Source organism: Metopolophium dirhodum, chromosome 9 (genome assembly GCF_019925205.1).
Source record: "Metopolophium dirhodum isolate CAU chromosome 9, ASM1992520v1, whole genome shotgun sequence".
NCBI lineage: Eukaryota > Metazoa > Arthropoda > Insecta > Hemiptera > Aphididae > Metopolophium > Metopolophium dirhodum.
The window spans coordinates 31,291,638-31,310,869 of NC_083568.1; the positions used below are offsets into that span (position 1 = coordinate 31,291,638).

The following is a 19,232-nucleotide window of genomic DNA, read 5'->3' on the forward strand; positions in this document are numbered from 1 at the left end:
TCACATTGTTATTATTATTATTTTAGTATGATTTACATAATTACATATGATACATAATTACTAATTAGGTACACAACAACCAAACACTTGTGTAATATAAAACGGTCATCTGCAGCAACATAATAGGTATTATTATTTAAAACACACTAAAACACACATATTATACACACACAAACGTGCATACGTCATATCGTATTACAGAACTGCGTTTATAATCATTACATTTACTCAGTCTAGATGCCGGGTCCGGTTGTTCGACCGGCGATGGGGGAGACGTGAGGTCTTCGAAGTTGATGATGTACAGACATATATCGTCCACTTCGCTCTTCACGGGGGCAATGACCTCGCTGCACAGAAATTTTGATCCTGAAACCAAAGAAAAGAGGACATTTTTTTACACACTCAAATTACAAAGCCACAATTCCTACAATATAGTATATTACATAATATGATAAGATGTACGGGATAAACGCATTGCAATTTTAACATTATTATAATAATAATATGTCTATACGGTGTTTTTGGCCAATAAACTCTTGGCACAATTCTAAAGGTCACGATCATAAATTTCAATACGACCTTTCCGTAGTGCATCAACCTCGTGCCCAACGAGAACAATAAAAATAAAACCGTTTTTAATGTTAATAACTGCTAATATCGTTTTATCGAATTTTGGCAAAAATACCACGACGGTCTTTAGTTCTATTTCGACGATAAATTCAGACGTTTCCAATGTTTAACAGATATTGGCTCTTGTAAATGAAATTACGAGCAGTTAAGAATGTATGCCATTCCATTGTTCTAGTTGAAATCTATTGTTTGTAATAATAATTGAGAAATTATTTAGTTTTCGATTTTATGTAGATCTATTTTATTATATCCGTTTGAATGTTTTTACATAAATTGGACGTGTAAAAATATATTCAAAATAACCTATCGAAAGTAAATGTATTGCCACACGACAAAAATAAGTCTATAACACATTTGTTCTAATTAAATAAAACAAACATTTTTCACTATTGTAATGAAAAAAAATTTGATTTTAAAAACATAGCTATCAATAGGTATAATAGATTACAACATATACGTTTTTAATATAGTGCAGGGAATATTAAAAACGGACGTTAAGCAATATAATGGTTAATATACATTGCTGAAAAATGTGTTTTTTGAGTTTTGATGATTTAAGCCAAAACAAATGGTACGTAAAACAAGTTGTTCGTCACTTGTTCTTAAATCGTGAATGCGTATATAACATCGGAGCAAAGAAAAAACACAAAAAGCTGTGTTTTTTTTATGATCTTTGAAGTAGGTACAAGTTAAATCTGTGTACGTTTGTAAACTTTTCTTCTTATTTTTTTTTTAACTGGCTTAAAATAAATTTCCGGTCGAGAGGGAATATAAAAAGCTGGTTATTTTCATAAGATATATAACGTCTAGCGGCGGCCGCTTTGTGTTCAACTTGATGTTACGATAATATAATGTTTTACAATAACGCACCAGCAATATAACATTATAAATATTATGTTTTACACGTCAAACGGAGTTGGAATTAAAATAAAGAATATAATACCGTTTGGCGTGATCTCGTGGTCGGCCGCAGGTATGTTCGAGCGCGATCTTCCGATTAAATTACTGCGCTCAGTGGTCGATAGGAATGCTTCCTATTTTTTACCGTTTTATTTGCATATCTCACCCCCGTTTATTTTTAGCCACTCGACCGCTGACTCCACATCGTATATTATTATTATTCGCGTCGACATACACACTTAACGTTTTTTTTCCCTGGGGTGATTCTTGACAAGCCCCAAAGGGGAGGGAGGCTACAATATTTTGTGCATACATCATACGCATATACGCTTCGCTTATTTTTCGTCCATGTGTGCCATGTACGTTTTATACCAAACATTAATATTATATGAAATAATTTTTATATTTTATACGCCGTAAATGTTTAATGTTTGAAGACATTCATGATAAGACTCTATTAGGGTTATTACGTATTTACACGGGCCAAGTGGGAAATCACCCTCCCCCGCCCAATTTAAAACCACCACTGATTTTTTTCCTCACGAAAACGCTGACTTATAAATTATACGTCAGCATTATAATATTATGATACGTACACCTGTACAGTGTGCAATTTATTCGTTAGACGGGTAATTATTATAACTATAATAACCTATAATACGGATGGGACACAGCGGGCGTGTAAATATTAAGTACCAAAGGTAACCCACAGATCGCAATTGGACGATTATGCACAATATGTCATTTATTCGAGTGGTCGTGTCCAATACATAATATTACAAACGGCTGATGTGGGTCAGCTGTTAATGGCTCACTGTTATTATACAAGGTGATCCTGGTCCATATGTCTACACCAATTATTTCAAAAAGTATTGACTTTATTGAAAATATTATTTAAAGTCTTCACAAGACCGAACGTTTTTGAAAAAAAAAAATAATGTATTTTACAGATTATAATTATTAGCCAATGTCTTATTATCCAGTTTTTTTTTATTTATTCCATAATACGCATTTTGATTTTTAATTCCAAAAAAATTGTATTTTTTGGAGTTCCTACTTCGATACATAAAAATCGAATTTTGAATAAGTAGTTAATTATAATTATAAGTGTAATTTGATTAATTTGAAGTTTTGTTGAGCGGAGTGGTGCACCAATATTTTGCTGTTAAATTATTCTTGGGCCACTTTACTCGCCGCTCATCAAAAACTCTAAGTATTTATAACTAATCTACTACTCGTTTGAAAATTGATTTTTTACGTACTTATCGTGAAATAGTCCGAATAATATTTTAGGATAAATAATCTAATAGTAATAATATGTGACGCGGGATATTATGAAATCTACAAAATTGTATTTCATCATTCAAAAAAGTAAGAACTTAGAGAACAATATGATATAACAATAATACATAATTTAAAAAAAAATGTTGTTATCAATGGCTTTAAAGTTCAAATTATTTAAAAACAAATATATCTATATTTTCAAAATAGTTAAGACATTTTGTAACAGCGATGAGTATGTATAGGCACTTATACGGATCACCTTGTAAATATACCTTATACCTAAACATTATAATACGTATTGTACAACGGATGATTGGTCAAAATTTAATATCGTATAATTATGATCTAGACGCGGCGGGATGTTAAATATTAGCTTTTTACCAACCCTCCCTCCTCCCAATACAGGCCAACACCTATACCGTACACACACACACATACATATTTGACTACCTATGTACAACGCCTACCTTTCACGCATAACGCGCGCCCTATTCAACGTATTTTATAATCGGTTACCGCAACACGCACACACCGCACAAAATATCATGTACAAACTCGCAAACGCTGTGCATTGCGCTCGTGTTTTATCCACGATATATCTGTATACATATTGTATATACTATATACATATTAATATATATATATATGTATTTATATCCATATGAATTGTATGTAAGCGGCAGGTCTGTTAAGACCCTCGTTGGTGTAGTCGTTGGCGGTGGAGGGGGATGTGGAAGGGGAGCGACACACAAAATGGTGGCAGCCTGGAGTTAGGTGGAAACGCAATGAACGCGTATATAATATAATATACCTATGTATATATTACATGTATACAGGGTGATCCAAACGCATGCTCATCCCCTTTTCATTCTTGATCAGAGCGTTTATTGCAATTTTTTGATTCACTGAAAGCCCCTATATTTTTTAATACTTTTTTGCCTTTTAGGAGTGTCTTTCAAGCTATACTTTCCTACTGTACATGTCTACGCAGATGATATTTTGGAAAATGTTAATTGATGAAATTTGATCTATATCAAAATTTGAATGATCAATATTTTTGAGTAAGACATTAATAATAATTATAGTCCTCAATGAATAAATAATATTTCAGGAAATTATAAAATTGTAATAAGCTAATATTAATTACAATAATTATTACCTATAGTTAGTTTAAAATCATAGTTTATAGTCTCCATATAGAAACATAATAATATCATGGACTATAATATTATTCATAGTAGCTGGAGTTTAATAACTCGGAAATCGCTCGTCTGAATTTCGATTTTTATGCATCAATATTTTCAAAAAAAATCATCCCCTTAACAGTTTTAAATTGAACAAAAATGTGGTTACTATCATTTGAAAAAAGAAGTGTATGCAGAACCACAGGTCACCGTGGGTCAATCTAAATATTTGAAAATATTATATTCTTTAAGTAAGTACCGTATAGTTTATATATCAGCCAGCAGGTAGTTCAAAATTTCAAAAACCAGAATTCGAAGAGATTCACATTAGGGACGGGGGATGAGTGTGTTTGCTGAAACACTCTGTATATGTATTATAAGTGTGTGTGCGTGTGTGTGTGTATATGTAGTTCCGAGTCTTTACGCACGCGGCCAGTAGATAATACGTACGTCAATAGCGAAACGTACAACGCGATTCACTGCCAGAAAGAGATTATTTCATTTTTCGTGTCCTTTCCCGTTTAATTTCCGACGTGGTTCGTTCCGTCCGGACTTGAAAACTTTTGTCTCTCGCCGCCGCCGCGCACCGTAACGCATAATATAACCCCGTAAGAGAAACGCTCGACGATTGTCATCGTCCCAGTCATTGTTCGCACGCTTTGCAGTATTTTCATTTTTTTTTTCAACTGCAGCAATACGCGTATACACCTATACACAAACGGGCACGCATTATATTCCATTATTGTACAACTGTTACTGTAATGTCGGCCCAGAAATAGAGATTTTTATTGGACCTCTAGGGTGCAATGGAAAAAAAAAATATAATAATATTCAATTTTATTAAATAAAAATGTAAAATATATTTTTTTCACACATGAAAATTTGCCATAACGTTTTACTTTACTATACTTACATACGTGACGCAAATAATAATAATGATAATAATCACAGTATCGCACAGTTTTTACGGATATATATTTTTCAGAGTACTTACAACCGTGATATTATCGCGTACCTCCGTACGTATATTATTATATGATGTTATTTCAACATCATAACTTCATAATTATAGTTTATTGATACTATTATTGTATGTTACAGACTTACAGTTACACCACTGCGGCACTACATTTCAATGAGTCTTCATTCTCGATTCCATATCGACAAAAATGTATATTATAATATAAGTAATATTATTCGACACCTTTAGAAGAACACAGTCGCATATTAAAACAGAACGATTTATTTCTGACATTTTTATGTCTGACTTAAATAACATTAAGCGGCTTAATTTTTTTTTACGTATACGTAAATTTAATAGGTACATACCTACCTATATACAAATACATATCCTGCACAATATTATCACTACCGGTATTTATGGAATATGTTTCTATCAAAGCCTAAACTTAATAACATATTATTGAGGTAAGCCCGCAACATACCTGATACCGTATAAAATTATAGTATAGGCAATATAATAATACATTGAGTACAATATCGCCGAGCTTTTCATAAATATAACGCAATATAATATATAGGTACTTAAGAACAATAATAATTCCAAGGTGTTTTTTTGCGACTATAGAAATTCAGAACGAAATCTTAAAATCCATAAAACGAGAAGTTGAAGTGAACAACACGTGTTGTTGAAGAAATATAACGAAAAAAAAATGTCTGGCCTACTCCGTACAAGAATGAAGAAACTGCTGCTGCTGCTGCACGGTTCTTCAACTACATATATATATTATCTATGTATATTGTTGGAGTGCCATAGCGATTCCAATTTGTGACGAACACATGCACACACATATATATGTGTGCGTACACGAGTTTATTGTTTTTGAGTGAGATCCGTTTAGAATAAATCCAATATCCCAAAGAATATATATGTCGGCAAATAAATGCGTATAATAATAATATGTAATAATATAGGTATGTAGGATACACGCGAATACATCGGTACATATTTTAAAATCTATATTTTTGAAGAATAGTTTTAAAAAATTTAAAACACGTGTATATAGTATAATATACGGCATTGTTATTGTCATCGATTAGCATCTTTCTGGCTTTTTAATAATTGTGTAATATCGTGTAATACGAATGAAACCCTTGTTTAATATAAAAGTTGAGACAAAAGATAAGGATTTATCGGCGCCAACAGCACGGTTTTTATTAGATTATGTAATATATGAGCTTAGATAAAAATAAATGAAATGTAGTAAGTGGATTTTTTTAATTTAATATATTGTACCGATTAATAACCGTACACAAACCTAACCCAAAAATGAACTGCATGCGTGCAAATTCTACATTAAAACATCAAGAGTTTAAATCTTTATGTAACAAAATATTAACAATAAAATATAGTAGTACTATACTAGGTAGTTATTGATCTGATTTTTATACTTTATATAGTAAATCAGGTTCCACGACATTTTATCCGGTAAATTTTATGTCCAGCAATAAATCGTTCGAGATCTACGATTTAGGGAAATAAAAATTCGCGATGATTAAAAGCAAAAAAAAGGATTTTTTCACGCCTTAACAAGTATTATTACAATGGTAAAATAATAGTTCAATACTTCGTTGCTCTAAACCATCTATAGCTGTTTTTTTCAATAGTAATGCAACGTCTATTTACTTTTTATTGTTTCACTATAATTCAAATAATTTAATAACTGTATTTGACACTTGAATAATAGTATGTATGAATATAGTTTAACTATAATAGAGTTTATACTTGAAGAACAATAAAGAAACTGTTAATGAATTGGTGTACTTGAAACGAAAATTAGTAAACTTTATTAATGCCAATTACCTATTTAGTTCGAAATCGTGTAAGACAAAAGTGATTACATATTTGGATCACTTATTGTATTATAGAATAATTTAATAATCATATAATAGCACCTACAATAATGTTGCGTGATTATATTTTTATATTTGCATCACGAAATTAAACTTACTTCGTAAATTGTTTAGTATTGATTATGTATTAATAACTATTATAAATAATATTGTTATTTATGACACTACTATACATAATAATATTATGTTTAGTTAATCCTTTGCTTGTTCATAAGTAAGTATATCATCTGCGTTAATCAAACGCGAGTGTAAAATGGAGTAACTTATACAAAATATATATATTTAATATGCACTTATCATTTTTGTTTTTTTATTTTTGGTGTTTGATCAATAATAACAAAAATAGTTGAAGTTGTAGTCAATGTAAAGACCTTTATTTTCTCTCGTAATACATTAAGACAAACTTTTAACAAAATATAATAAATTATACGAATACGATAGTGGCTGATGGTTTTGTTAAGAAAAAAAAACAACACCAAACACGCGTATCAAAATGTCGTTATCTGGCTAACAGTATTGTTGCCACTAATAATAATATATTTCTAAAAAAACAGTACGTATCGATTTAACATTTAAATTTATTGTATTGTATACTATTTCGAATTATAAATAAATAATAAATTCAATTAATGTTTACGTGTTTTCGCTGGCAGTTTGATTCACCGGCATGGCACGTGGTACCTACCCATAACTTGTGCAAGTATGTTATGTTTTGACACAACTTATGACTACCTAGGAAAACCTTTAACTACTTGAGTATGTTTTATCATCGATAAAAATTATATTATGATAATATGACGTTTAATCATTCGACTGCGAATTTGTTTTGATCGAGATTCTGCAAACAAGCAAACATCAACATTACTCACAATATAATATAATACCTCCTTAAACCATATAACACTACAGTAATTAATCAGATAAGTTATAAATTATAATAATTATAATATGACGTGAAAACTACGAAAAAAAATAATATAAATTCATACACCCACCTTCATCGGAAAAAAAATTTTTTCCATGCATTTTCTATGTATTTTATCAGTAGGTAAAATATATGTTGTCCTTCAATGGAAATAACCGATATTTATTATAGCTCCAGTCTTATGAACTCGAAACAACAAATATTTTTAAATTATCACAGACCACTTTTATTTCACCAAAAAATCATAAGTAACCTAGTATGTCGTTAAATTAATGATAGTCAATGACTAATGGTTATTAGTCATATTATTTCACATAATATAATTTTGTAAGATACTCAAATTTAATTCTAGTGAAAAAAATTTATTTGTCACTTAAGATCTAAATAATAGTTTTTACGTTTTGGTATTTATTTAAAAATAAAAACGATGCATCAATTCCGAATTTTCGTTTGGGAGCAAATCACAAAACTAAAGAGATGCACATACCTACTAAATTAATAATATTCAAGAATTTAAACGTATAACTGTTATTTATGGAAAATCAATTTTTTACATCTATATATAATATGTAAGTTACTTTAATATATATATATTATATATATTTTGAATACCATTGAATGTAACAAATTAACCATATTGAAAAAAAATCGAAAACTTTATGGGATTAAAATACATTATGGGTTATAACACACTTTTTCATATATTGTTGTCTATAGTGATTTTTAAATTGTTTTTCTGTAATATTTACAAATTATAGCTTCGAGTTGGTGCGAGGATTAAAAAAAAATAATTTTTAACGAAAAATATTTCAGCATTATTCATTTTTTAATCAAAAACATACTATACAGTTCTAATTATTGTGGTTTCATTAAACTCAGTTGAGATATATTATATTCCTGCAGCATAGTGCAATTTGTTGAATTAACTTATGACACAATAAAAAAATACGTAGTAAAATCGTGGATATTAGGTTTTCTCAGTTTAAATACATCTTAATTTATATTCTATGGTAAAATTAATTTCAACTATAACTCTATAAGCTAAACTGCTAAACGATAAATATGAATCAATTCTATAGTCACAGTGTGACAGGGCCAATAACAAGGTGTTATTATTCGTCGTCTGAAGTAGCCAGTAGGTAGATAATATAAGTTAATATACGACTATAACCGTTCACTTTGCAGTTCGTGCCTCTATAAGCGTTGGCGTGAATGCAAAACTGTTATTATTGCTAAAATATATTATACTCTCGCAAAATAGGTTAATAGTTTTTAATTTTGTTTTTACGTTTTTATCAAATTATTAAATTGCAAGTACGATGATACTTTTTGTTTATGATTTATTCAATTTTCTAAAAAAGTTAGTTTTTAAAAATGTAGCCAATTTTGAAATGAAAAATAATTAAATGCTGTTCACTACGATTATATCTATATGTTTGTACATGAAATTAGGGACACCATAGCAACGACTAAACAAGAAAAACAAATAAAGATAAAGAAGAAAAAATAGTTCAGCAACTGCAGATAGTAATATTTATAGATATAGTAATAACCGGGAGTGAAAGTGGAAAATTGTTCGCAATAAAAACAAAAAAACAAAATCTAAATGTACCACTATTAGAAACATTGAAGTATTGTATTTAACGAATGCGTATAAGTTATATTTATATAGACAAATCCAAAACTCGGATATTTCTTATTGGTTTATTAATATATGGAATCTAATCACAGTATAATAATACACTTTAAAGATTCCATATAATAATATAAAATACTATCTACTGACACAAAGCGTGTCGTACAAAACTTACTCATCTTACGTGTTTGTTACAAGTTACAACTGCGCATTAAATAGTGTTGTATTATTGGCTAAATATTATAGTATACTTCACAGATGTATCATAAAATGCGCGATAAATAAAAAAATAAAAGAAATTATCCAGATGTAAAACCCTAAACTTTGATTTTTGTATATGAGTTTGGGGTGTATTTTTATTTTATTACTATCGCTTTTTAGTTTCCAAATAGAACTGAAAATAACAACAAAATATAAAATCAATGGATTTTGCAGCTTTAAATCGTTCTAATTGTTCTACTACTTCTACTGACAATAACAACTAACGTTAAGTTAGTGGTATAGTGCAAAAATTTCATCAAGTCGCTATAATAATATTATAATGAAGACAGTAATATAGTTTACGCATCGCAGTGTTTTAATAGTGATTATATGCATTTTCGATTTAAACTATTATAATACTAGTATCATGATGGTATTTGATATTAAATTTTTATTTTAGAACATTGTATTGTATTATTATATGGAACAAATAAATTCCACGAACAAAACCTGTAGAATGAACGTTAAGTCGAAAAAAAGTATAACCTGTTAAATCTTGTTGGCTGTTTCCCACTAATACGATTATTTCCTTGTACAACACGAAAAATAATCTTTTCGGCATTGGAACGCATCGTGGGTGGGTGGATTTCTTTCCCCCTTCTACAATCAAACTTTTTGTGTGTTCAACACATTTATTGTCAAACATCTATTTATCTTCTAAACTTGTAAGTGATTCTATTCTATAAATGGCAGCAATGAAAATCCACTTTGACTCCTAACGTTTAAAATATATATAAGTGTAATATGATATGATATAATAGCATGTTATTTCGAGAATGCGTCTCGAATAAAGATACACAAAAGACACTAGTACCTACACTATAGTATACGTCAATACGTATATAGCTTCTATTTATCAGTTGACGTGACTGTATCGTCCTACAGAAAAAAATATTATTTATAATTTTAAACTTATATTTTTATGGATATACGTGGATTATAAATCGTTAATTTTTAAATAAAAAGGTTGAAACGTAATTTATATGAAATGTTCAAGTATGGAATAGGTAGGTAATTGTTAATATAATTTATGACGGTGAAAACTATTGATTTCATCATCCATTCAAAAATTATATTATATTAAAAAAATATAATTTTTTTTTCTCACAACAATTTCTTGGATCACCACAATTCACTAGCTTTATCATCGGAATGTTTTTGAAATGCATTTCCCTACACACCCGTTTGCCGCATCCAGTCACGCATAAAACTCGGGGACAAAAAACAATCCACCCTTAAGTTTACCGATTCCTAACGTCCACGTATATAATATACTTATATCGATTCACTTGGTCGGCGCCACCGTCGGACATTTTGTGGGTTTTTTATTACCTACCTACATAAAACTCGAGACGTTCGCCGATATAATATAGCAATTTGACAGCGAAGTGAATGGAAAAACTAATTTAAACCTTCTTACACCGTACCAATGAAGACAGACCTTGAATATATACATATTATTATATGTGGGTGGATGTATGTGGGTCCAACAATTTGAAAATTGTGTCTCGTGGACCGGATATCCGTTTCGTGTAGGTACCTACATTTTACACACCGTATAATCGTGAAATAATCCTCAAAATAATTGTGCTCTCTTTTCTTTTCATTTTTTTTTTAAGAATATAATAAATCAAATTAATACCTATGCTTAAATGTTTTACAGGGTTAATTTAAGAAGAATATTTTTTCACGTCTCATGGTAATTTAAACTATCCAAGGTAAACTCATAAACTTAAAAAAAATTCCATTATAATTGATTTGACCAGGCTAGGGATCAATATTTTTTTATGTGTAGATACACGTGTAACATTGCTATATTGGCGCACCTGGAGTGATTAAGGCTTTCATAATTTGGAATAAATGTAACGCATATGAAGAAACTTTAGTAAATTTGTTGACTTATAAACTAACAAATTTCAGACGCGAATAATATTTTTACTACCTCACACATATTGTTTCGAATGATAAAGTTTGTAAGGTTATATTTTTGTAGCCCACTTCGCTCTGTGCAGCTTTTTGTTCTAGACGTCAATTATATTGGTCGACAGCGAATCACCGTACTCGTTCAAATGCAGTCTACGTTTGCTGAGGTACGCACGGTAACTCCGAGAGTTTAATCTTACACGGTCCATTTCAGTGATCGTTTCTGTAGTACCTATGTCCGTCAATATATCGTTCTCATCTACGAAGAATTTTACGTGAAAACCACCATTCGTGCAAAGTGAAAGTCCTTTTTTTCATTTTAGCAAACAACGAACCAGTAGTACGGGGCACAAGTTATTTTCATTTTAAGCATAAATATATATATTTTTATTAAGTAACTCGATTATGCTTATAAGATACTTACTGGAAAAAAATTACCCCTCGACAATGGCGTACCTGGTGTACCTGATTTGCCTATCTAAATCGCCGTGTAATCAAGTTCGTATTATGGAAAAGTATGTCAATTTTAAATTGGGCGGTTTGTTTTAAATAAAATCTAAAATATTGGTAGCAACACAGAAAAACTATACGGTACAACTATACAGAAACAATTTTAAAATACCAATATTTGTTAAAACTACTAAAAAATGTTTGAGTCATAAAACATGACGGTATAATTTAAAAAATTGATTATATTATTAAGAAATTATAGATATATAGACCAACAAGATATAACATAAAGTAGTAGTACTAATATTTAATTTAATTATGATATAAGTAAAAGAATATTTGATACAAATAATGAACAATATTCCGAATATATCATATTATATTAGAATTTCCAACTTTAAATACCATTCACTAAAAGTATTACAAAATGTTTAAGTTAAAAAGTATAATATGAGAGTAAAATTTGAAAAATCAATTACAGTATAAATTGCTTAATGCTACATCAAAAGGACCACGTAAAGATTGGTCGTATTAAATATACATTATAATAATGGTTGTATAAAACGATAGACAAAAAACATGGGTAATACAGCTGGGACTCGATAATTATTTGTGTGTATTTATCGATATGACAGCCGATGGCGTACTCGACGATTTTTACAGTATATTAGAAACCAGAGAGATTAGACCAACGATCTATGACAATATGACGTGGTAGTGCAGTTTACGTTTAGTTTATATATATTAGCCATATAATATATTTTACATGCTGAGATACGCTCGAATAATAATAAAACAAACTCCGATATCATACTATAAAACAATCAAAATAAATGTATTTTTATTTTCGTTTTCGTTATACCTAATATTATACAGAGAAAAGTCAGCGCCAGTCTACTAAAAATAACAGTATCATTTCGTCCGAGTTCTAATTTAATATATTGTCTTTAAGATTTATACATTAAATTTCCTTTTTTTTCCGAGTGTTATATATCATTATATTATATTATACTCGTTGTAGTCCGTAGGGTAAAAATAATTAACAATAAACAAAATATACAACCCGAGTAGAGAAAAATATATATACATGTATATTATATATGAACATTTAACTTAGTAGCTGATTGACGAGTCCGAATATAGACGTGCCAGCTCAAACGTAGTTGATCGATAAGGTCGCCGCGGGCCCTCCACTTTAAATCGCGCCGGCGGTCTGTCTAATTTAAGAACGACTTAAAAACATAATAATAATAATAATATAATGACGATTCGTTTCCCCCTCACCTCATGGCTCGTTTCCTTCGCCGTAATATTATATTATTATATTACGTATTACTATCATAATACGCTGTAGAGGCGGCGTTGTATATACATATATATACATATAATATATGTTACGCGTATTGTGTAATCGCGTTATTTATTTGCTCTTCTCCCGTTTTTATATTTATTTTATTACAATTTTATTCGTCCACGGCGCGTTAGGTTTCGTCGTGTTCTCAGCTGCTGCTGCTACGTATCCGCGTACGCCGCCGCCGTCGGGGCGGTGGTACTCGCCGAGTCGGCGGCGGGCAACCGGCCAACTGGGGCGATTGGTTTTTTCGACGTGCTATTTTTGTGTGGACGTTCCCGAAGAAATCTCTCTACTCCGTCAACTCGGATTACCGGTCGCGGATCGACGGCGGCGGCGAACCTCATCAAAGCTCGCGGGCCACCCACCCCGGTATATATAGCTATGGGATTATTAGTATTCGCGGCTGTGCACTTGTCGAAACCTTGACCGCAGAAAATCTGACGGAAAACTCGCAGCTCGTATATTGTGTTTTGAGAATTCTGTCGTACACGCAATCGGTCACACACACTCAGCGTCTTCGTTTGCCTTTGCCCCTTGGAAGTAGTATTATAGTAGTATAGTATATAGCTTACATTATTTTCTTATCGCTTTTTCCTCTCGTGTTTGCGCGAAACGGTTTTCGTTTGCATAATTGTTCGCCCTCGAGTCGCCACTATCGTTCATGGTGTCACACATTATAACAGACCACCGACGCCGCGTCTCGCGTGATTCGAAAACTGAGCGAGTGAAAAAATGAAATAAACAACACCCACAAACAATATTATGTATCATTATACATTTACATAATTTAAAGCCATTAACGTTATTTTGTATTTGCTTTTGTGGCTTTTAGTCGCGTTGAATCGCGTGAATATTATTATATGTATTAATTCTTCAAAGTCTACATCGAGAGATAATACAGCTCCACTATATTATATTCTAACGACATAATTTGTTAGCTCCCGAACACAATATAATAGTGTGCATAATAAAATATACAATAGCTAGTGCTGAGCGAGTGTTTTATAGGAACATGGTAATATTATTGTGATTCAAAGCGACGTTTAAGTATGACTATTATGCAGTTGATTACATTAACAACGAATAATAACATCGAATTGGTTATGAATATTGTACATCTTATGTATATTTTCCGGTAAGACCAGCAACTGTATAATAACTATCGTTCGGATTTTAATTCGCTAAGAGAAAATGCATTTACGGCCTAATAAATATTTAACTAAAAACATTTTATTGGCCGTTGCTGAATTAATAAAATTAAACCGACTATGATATTATGTATAGTAAAAAAATGAAAAATACATATTATTTTTAAACTTAAATCTAAGATGGATATATTTTTGTTCTTATCTCCTAGAAATAGTTTGAAAAAGTTACCTACCTAAATAATTAAAAATGTCCTTAAAAAAATTGGTTTTTTTGCATGCAATGTCTCGAGAAATTGAAAAAAAAAATATATAAATAATTTAATTGAAATCCGAGCCCTAATAGCGATATCTCTAATTTGATTATTAATATATTATTATCTATAACATTTTGATTTGGTCGTATTTATATCGTCGCATGCCAACAAGACGTAACTAGACGCGACCATAAATCTACTGAATCGGCAACTCCGTCGGCTGTAGTATGTTATCAAATCAGTTCTCGATATGGTTATTATAGCCTTGAGTAAAACTAGACACGCGATATTTACAAGAACTGCGGGCCATTACTGTAATAACAAAATTGTCGCACTTTGCCATTAGCGCATTACCGAGGATGATGGTATAAGAACCCGGTGACAAAGTGAAGAATAATGCCAAACAACATTTTATTGTCGGAAACATTACTAATCACAAAATTCGCATATAACCTGCAAAGACAAGTCGATAAGTAGGTACCTATACCTATTATACGCTGTGTAGAGTCTACAGTTAAATTTCACGCTGATTTGGCAAACCGATAATAATATTATGTTTTCGTAATGGCTGTTTTAAAATTGATATCAAAGTTAACATGAATAATAATATATAAGTAGGTATAATATTAATATAACCTATTATGTTTAATTTCATAATTCGAAAACTCGTTGATCTTAAATTTTTAAGCCAATTTCAATAGAAACTGCGGTAATTATGTACTGATAGTACCTATTCAACTCGTCAAATTTTGTTTTTGAATTCATTAAATAAAATATTTTTATACGAAAAAAAAGAATACTGAAAAAGTGAAATATTTAAATCAAACGACTATAATATTATTTATCATCCAAAAATTATATTTAAACAATGGCGTCGAAGGTCAATTGATCGAATGCATCATGGAGATACTATATAAAATATAAACCATATTACCATAATACACAACATAATGGGTAGGTGCATTGTTTGAAGTAATTTTCTTCGATATAAGATCAAAATTTTTCAAGTATTTTAAAAAAAGATCAGTGGCCATGTTTGGACTAAGCGGTGGGCCGCTGATATTTTGGTTAAATAAGGCCATTTAGATTTTTTGTTTTTAATTTAATGCGTCTATCTTCTATTCTTATATAATATAAATAAGGAATATTACAACTTACAAATGCCATTTTAAACTTTTGTTTATTTATATTTGGTCATATTTTAGTTTGACAACAAAATATAAAATCAAAATTTTAAATACCTTTAATGGTATAGAGCTAGTCCAATTCTGAGAGTGGCGATTTTATGGGACAATAATGCTTAATTATATTTGTCTTAGTGGCGTGATACGGTAATAAACCAGTATAATATGAGTATAATTAAATGTTATTTTAAGTAATTTTAACTGCCTACAATAAGGTGCGATCTTGTTACGACCATAACTATAATATTATATTGTTTCCACAATAGTTGTATTTTTTACACATACCTATACCTACATCAAAATCTAAATGAATGTCAAATTAAAAATCAATGAAAATTCAAATTTTGAGAAAATAAGTAATATATGCATGGCGGTAGAAGAAAAAATTCCATTTTTTAAAATGTATTTCGAGTTTGACCTGCACTTTCGGCATCATATATTATATCGATATAATTAGTGATTAGCGTTTTTGCGTCTTTGCTGTACCTAGTACGGACGTATGGTGGTGTATACCGTAAGTACTCCACACAATCCCGTAAGTACCTACTTAGCCTATACGCACACGAGACACTCGAGTGTAAAAGTCCACTACGGGATTAGGATTTTGGTCGACGCGTTGGTCAAAACACAATCAATACCGCATAGAAAAGCTCACGCAAAAGTCGCGAACATGTGCGACACATGACAATGTTATATTATAGACACACGTGAGTATCCTCGCATATCACCGGGTTCCTCTGTTCGCAAAGGCTAGGCAACGGATGTGCACGGAGAGTGGTCGTGGCAGTGGCAAGGGTGTGTGGGTCGAAGAAGAGCGTAGGTACTTACCGTTTGGCAGCGCGCACGCGCGTGTGTGCAAGTTTACCATGTACGTGAGTGTATGTGTATTTGTGTGTGTGTGTGTATGTGTGTGTATGTGTGTGTATGTGTGTATGTGTGTGTGTGTGTGTGTGTGTGTGTGTGTGTGTGTGTGTGTGTGTGTGTGTGTGTGTGTGTGTGTTTGCCGTCCTGCAGTTCCTATTATTAACGGTTTTCATGTGTTGTGTCGTAGGCCGTCGACGCGTCCTGTCGTAATATTATCGCCCCCGCGATGCAGTGCAATAACGTGAGAGACCGTGTCATGGCCCACGGACGTCGTGTTATATATAATCTAATATATATAATGATAATAATTGTGTACAATATGCCTATCGCGTTAACATCACCGCAGGCAAAACCACGCCACCACCGACACCGCATGACGTAACGACCACCCATAAATTATTCATGACGATAAAAAAGAAGGGAAAAAATATGTACGCGATTAAAAATAAAAATAAAATTGTAAAAAAAAATCAACCACGGTAGCACAATTCGATCTCTTGTTCTATATATATAAATATATGTAATATATAATATATAGGTAATATATACAGATAATTTTATAATAATATGTTCGTATATAAAGAACGAAAATGTAATTGTTGTAAATCAATACGCTCAGTACGTTTATGTGTATGTGCACTGTGCAGTTTAACAGTGGAGAGGTGGTCAAACAGTGGGGGAGGATATATCATACTTTTTTTTTCAATATTTATAAATATTTATTATATGTAATAATATTAGGTTTACATTATTGATATTTTTATAAACATAATAATGTGAGTAATATATATTTTTTACAATCTAATAAAAAAAATTTGATAAAAAATGTTCTGATTTTAAGAAAAAATTTTATTTTATAAAATTCTATATTTATACTGATGTTCAGGTTGTAAGAGTAATACTGCATTTATGGAACTTACACGTATTATTGGAAAATTTTCAAAAACCGAATTGTATGCTACAACTAATTAGTGTAATATTATCTACGAAATTATTTCCTATTAATATGTATACATTACTACAAACAATTTAAACCTACGCTTGACGTTTCCAGTATCAACGGTCACAGCATAATGGATTTCAGCGTTGTTTATTTGTAGTATGGTATTTAAGAATGATAGAGGTAAAAATACTATAGTAAAACTGTAAATGTAAAATTAAATACTTATTTAATGTGTTTTAGGCTAAAAGTAAATATTTGTATAAATATAATAATTATTCAATAAACAGTTTAAGCATAAAACTTATATAATTAGTAAAGTATAAACTCTAACTTTTTAGGTTTTTTCTCGTATCCTTTGTAGTTTTTTTTTTTTTTATTTATTTAAAAGCCGCTAGTATAGACTATGATAGCTTAACAATTACATAGTAAGAATAAAACAATATAAAATTGAGATTAACAAAAAATTAAGTACTTATATATACTATATAATAAAGCCAACCTCCTGTATGAAGGCAATTATTGTTTTGATAGCTGTTTCAGAATTAGAGTTTAAGATCCTTTGTAGTTAAGTTAAAGATATTATACTTATATTTGAAACTTAAATGTTTATTAATTGTGTAATTATTATGTTATTCTACAGACGTCTCAAAGGTTTGGATATAATATAATGCCTGATAATCGTCTATTGTAAATATAACTCCAAGTAAAGTACATATTAATATATAATATAAATTAGTAAATATATCTGTAATTATAATTATATAATATTATGCTTTTAACGATCAAAGTGCATGTTAAAAAAATCAGCAACTATTATTCGCGGTGAGGAATATTAATGTATTTAATATGATGTGCCCAAAAAAAATTTTTTTGTTTTGTATAATAGGTATGTTTACGTTGTGAGATTGTCGGTGATGTGAAAATAACGATTCACTTCGGCCTCGTCTATATAATAGCATATTATTTATTTACAGCGTTGATTGATCGGTTAGCCGGAAACAGTGGGAATAACGCCCGCAGTTTGAGATCACCTATTATAGGCTATATACTGTTTGAATCCCGAGACTTGCTACATTATTACCCGATTGGCTATTATATTAACACAACGGCCGATCGAAATCGCATAGAAAAAAAATCCGATCCCAACATATGGTACATTATACAGTATGATTTATCAAGCATGCTCACATCATACCATTTAAGGAGTATCTGGTACTCCTGTGGCGATATGAACTTTATTTTTTCAAATAATAACTGCACCCTTTTTTACTATAAATGGTTAAGGAGTTAAACAAATGTTTTTTTTCGGAACATTTTTCTGTATCTAAATATTTAATTCAAAAGTTGAACTACAGTATAGCTGCTGTGTTATTAAAATGCAGGTATGTACGAATAGGATAATACCTGTATAGTAGTGT

The 19,232-nt window shown here is 30.6% G+C and overlaps 1 protein-coding gene across 7 annotated transcripts in view; it reads right to left on the reverse strand.

The window, feature by feature from the left end:
* Nucleotides 1-19,232, reverse strand: part of LOC132953101 (potassium voltage-gated channel unc-103) — a 133,420-nt gene that overhangs the window by 61,385 nt on the left and 52,803 nt on the right. For 6 of the 7 annotated variants that reach the window (XM_061025673.1, XM_061025672.1, XM_061025674.1 and 3 more), the window contains one exon: nucleotides 223-366. In XM_061025673.1, the coding sequence (XP_060881656.1) occupies nucleotides 223-366 (144 nt within the window). The remainder of the gene's footprint in view (nucleotides 1-222; nucleotides 367-19,232) is intronic. The other variant, XM_061025670.1, reaches the window with a different exon arrangement.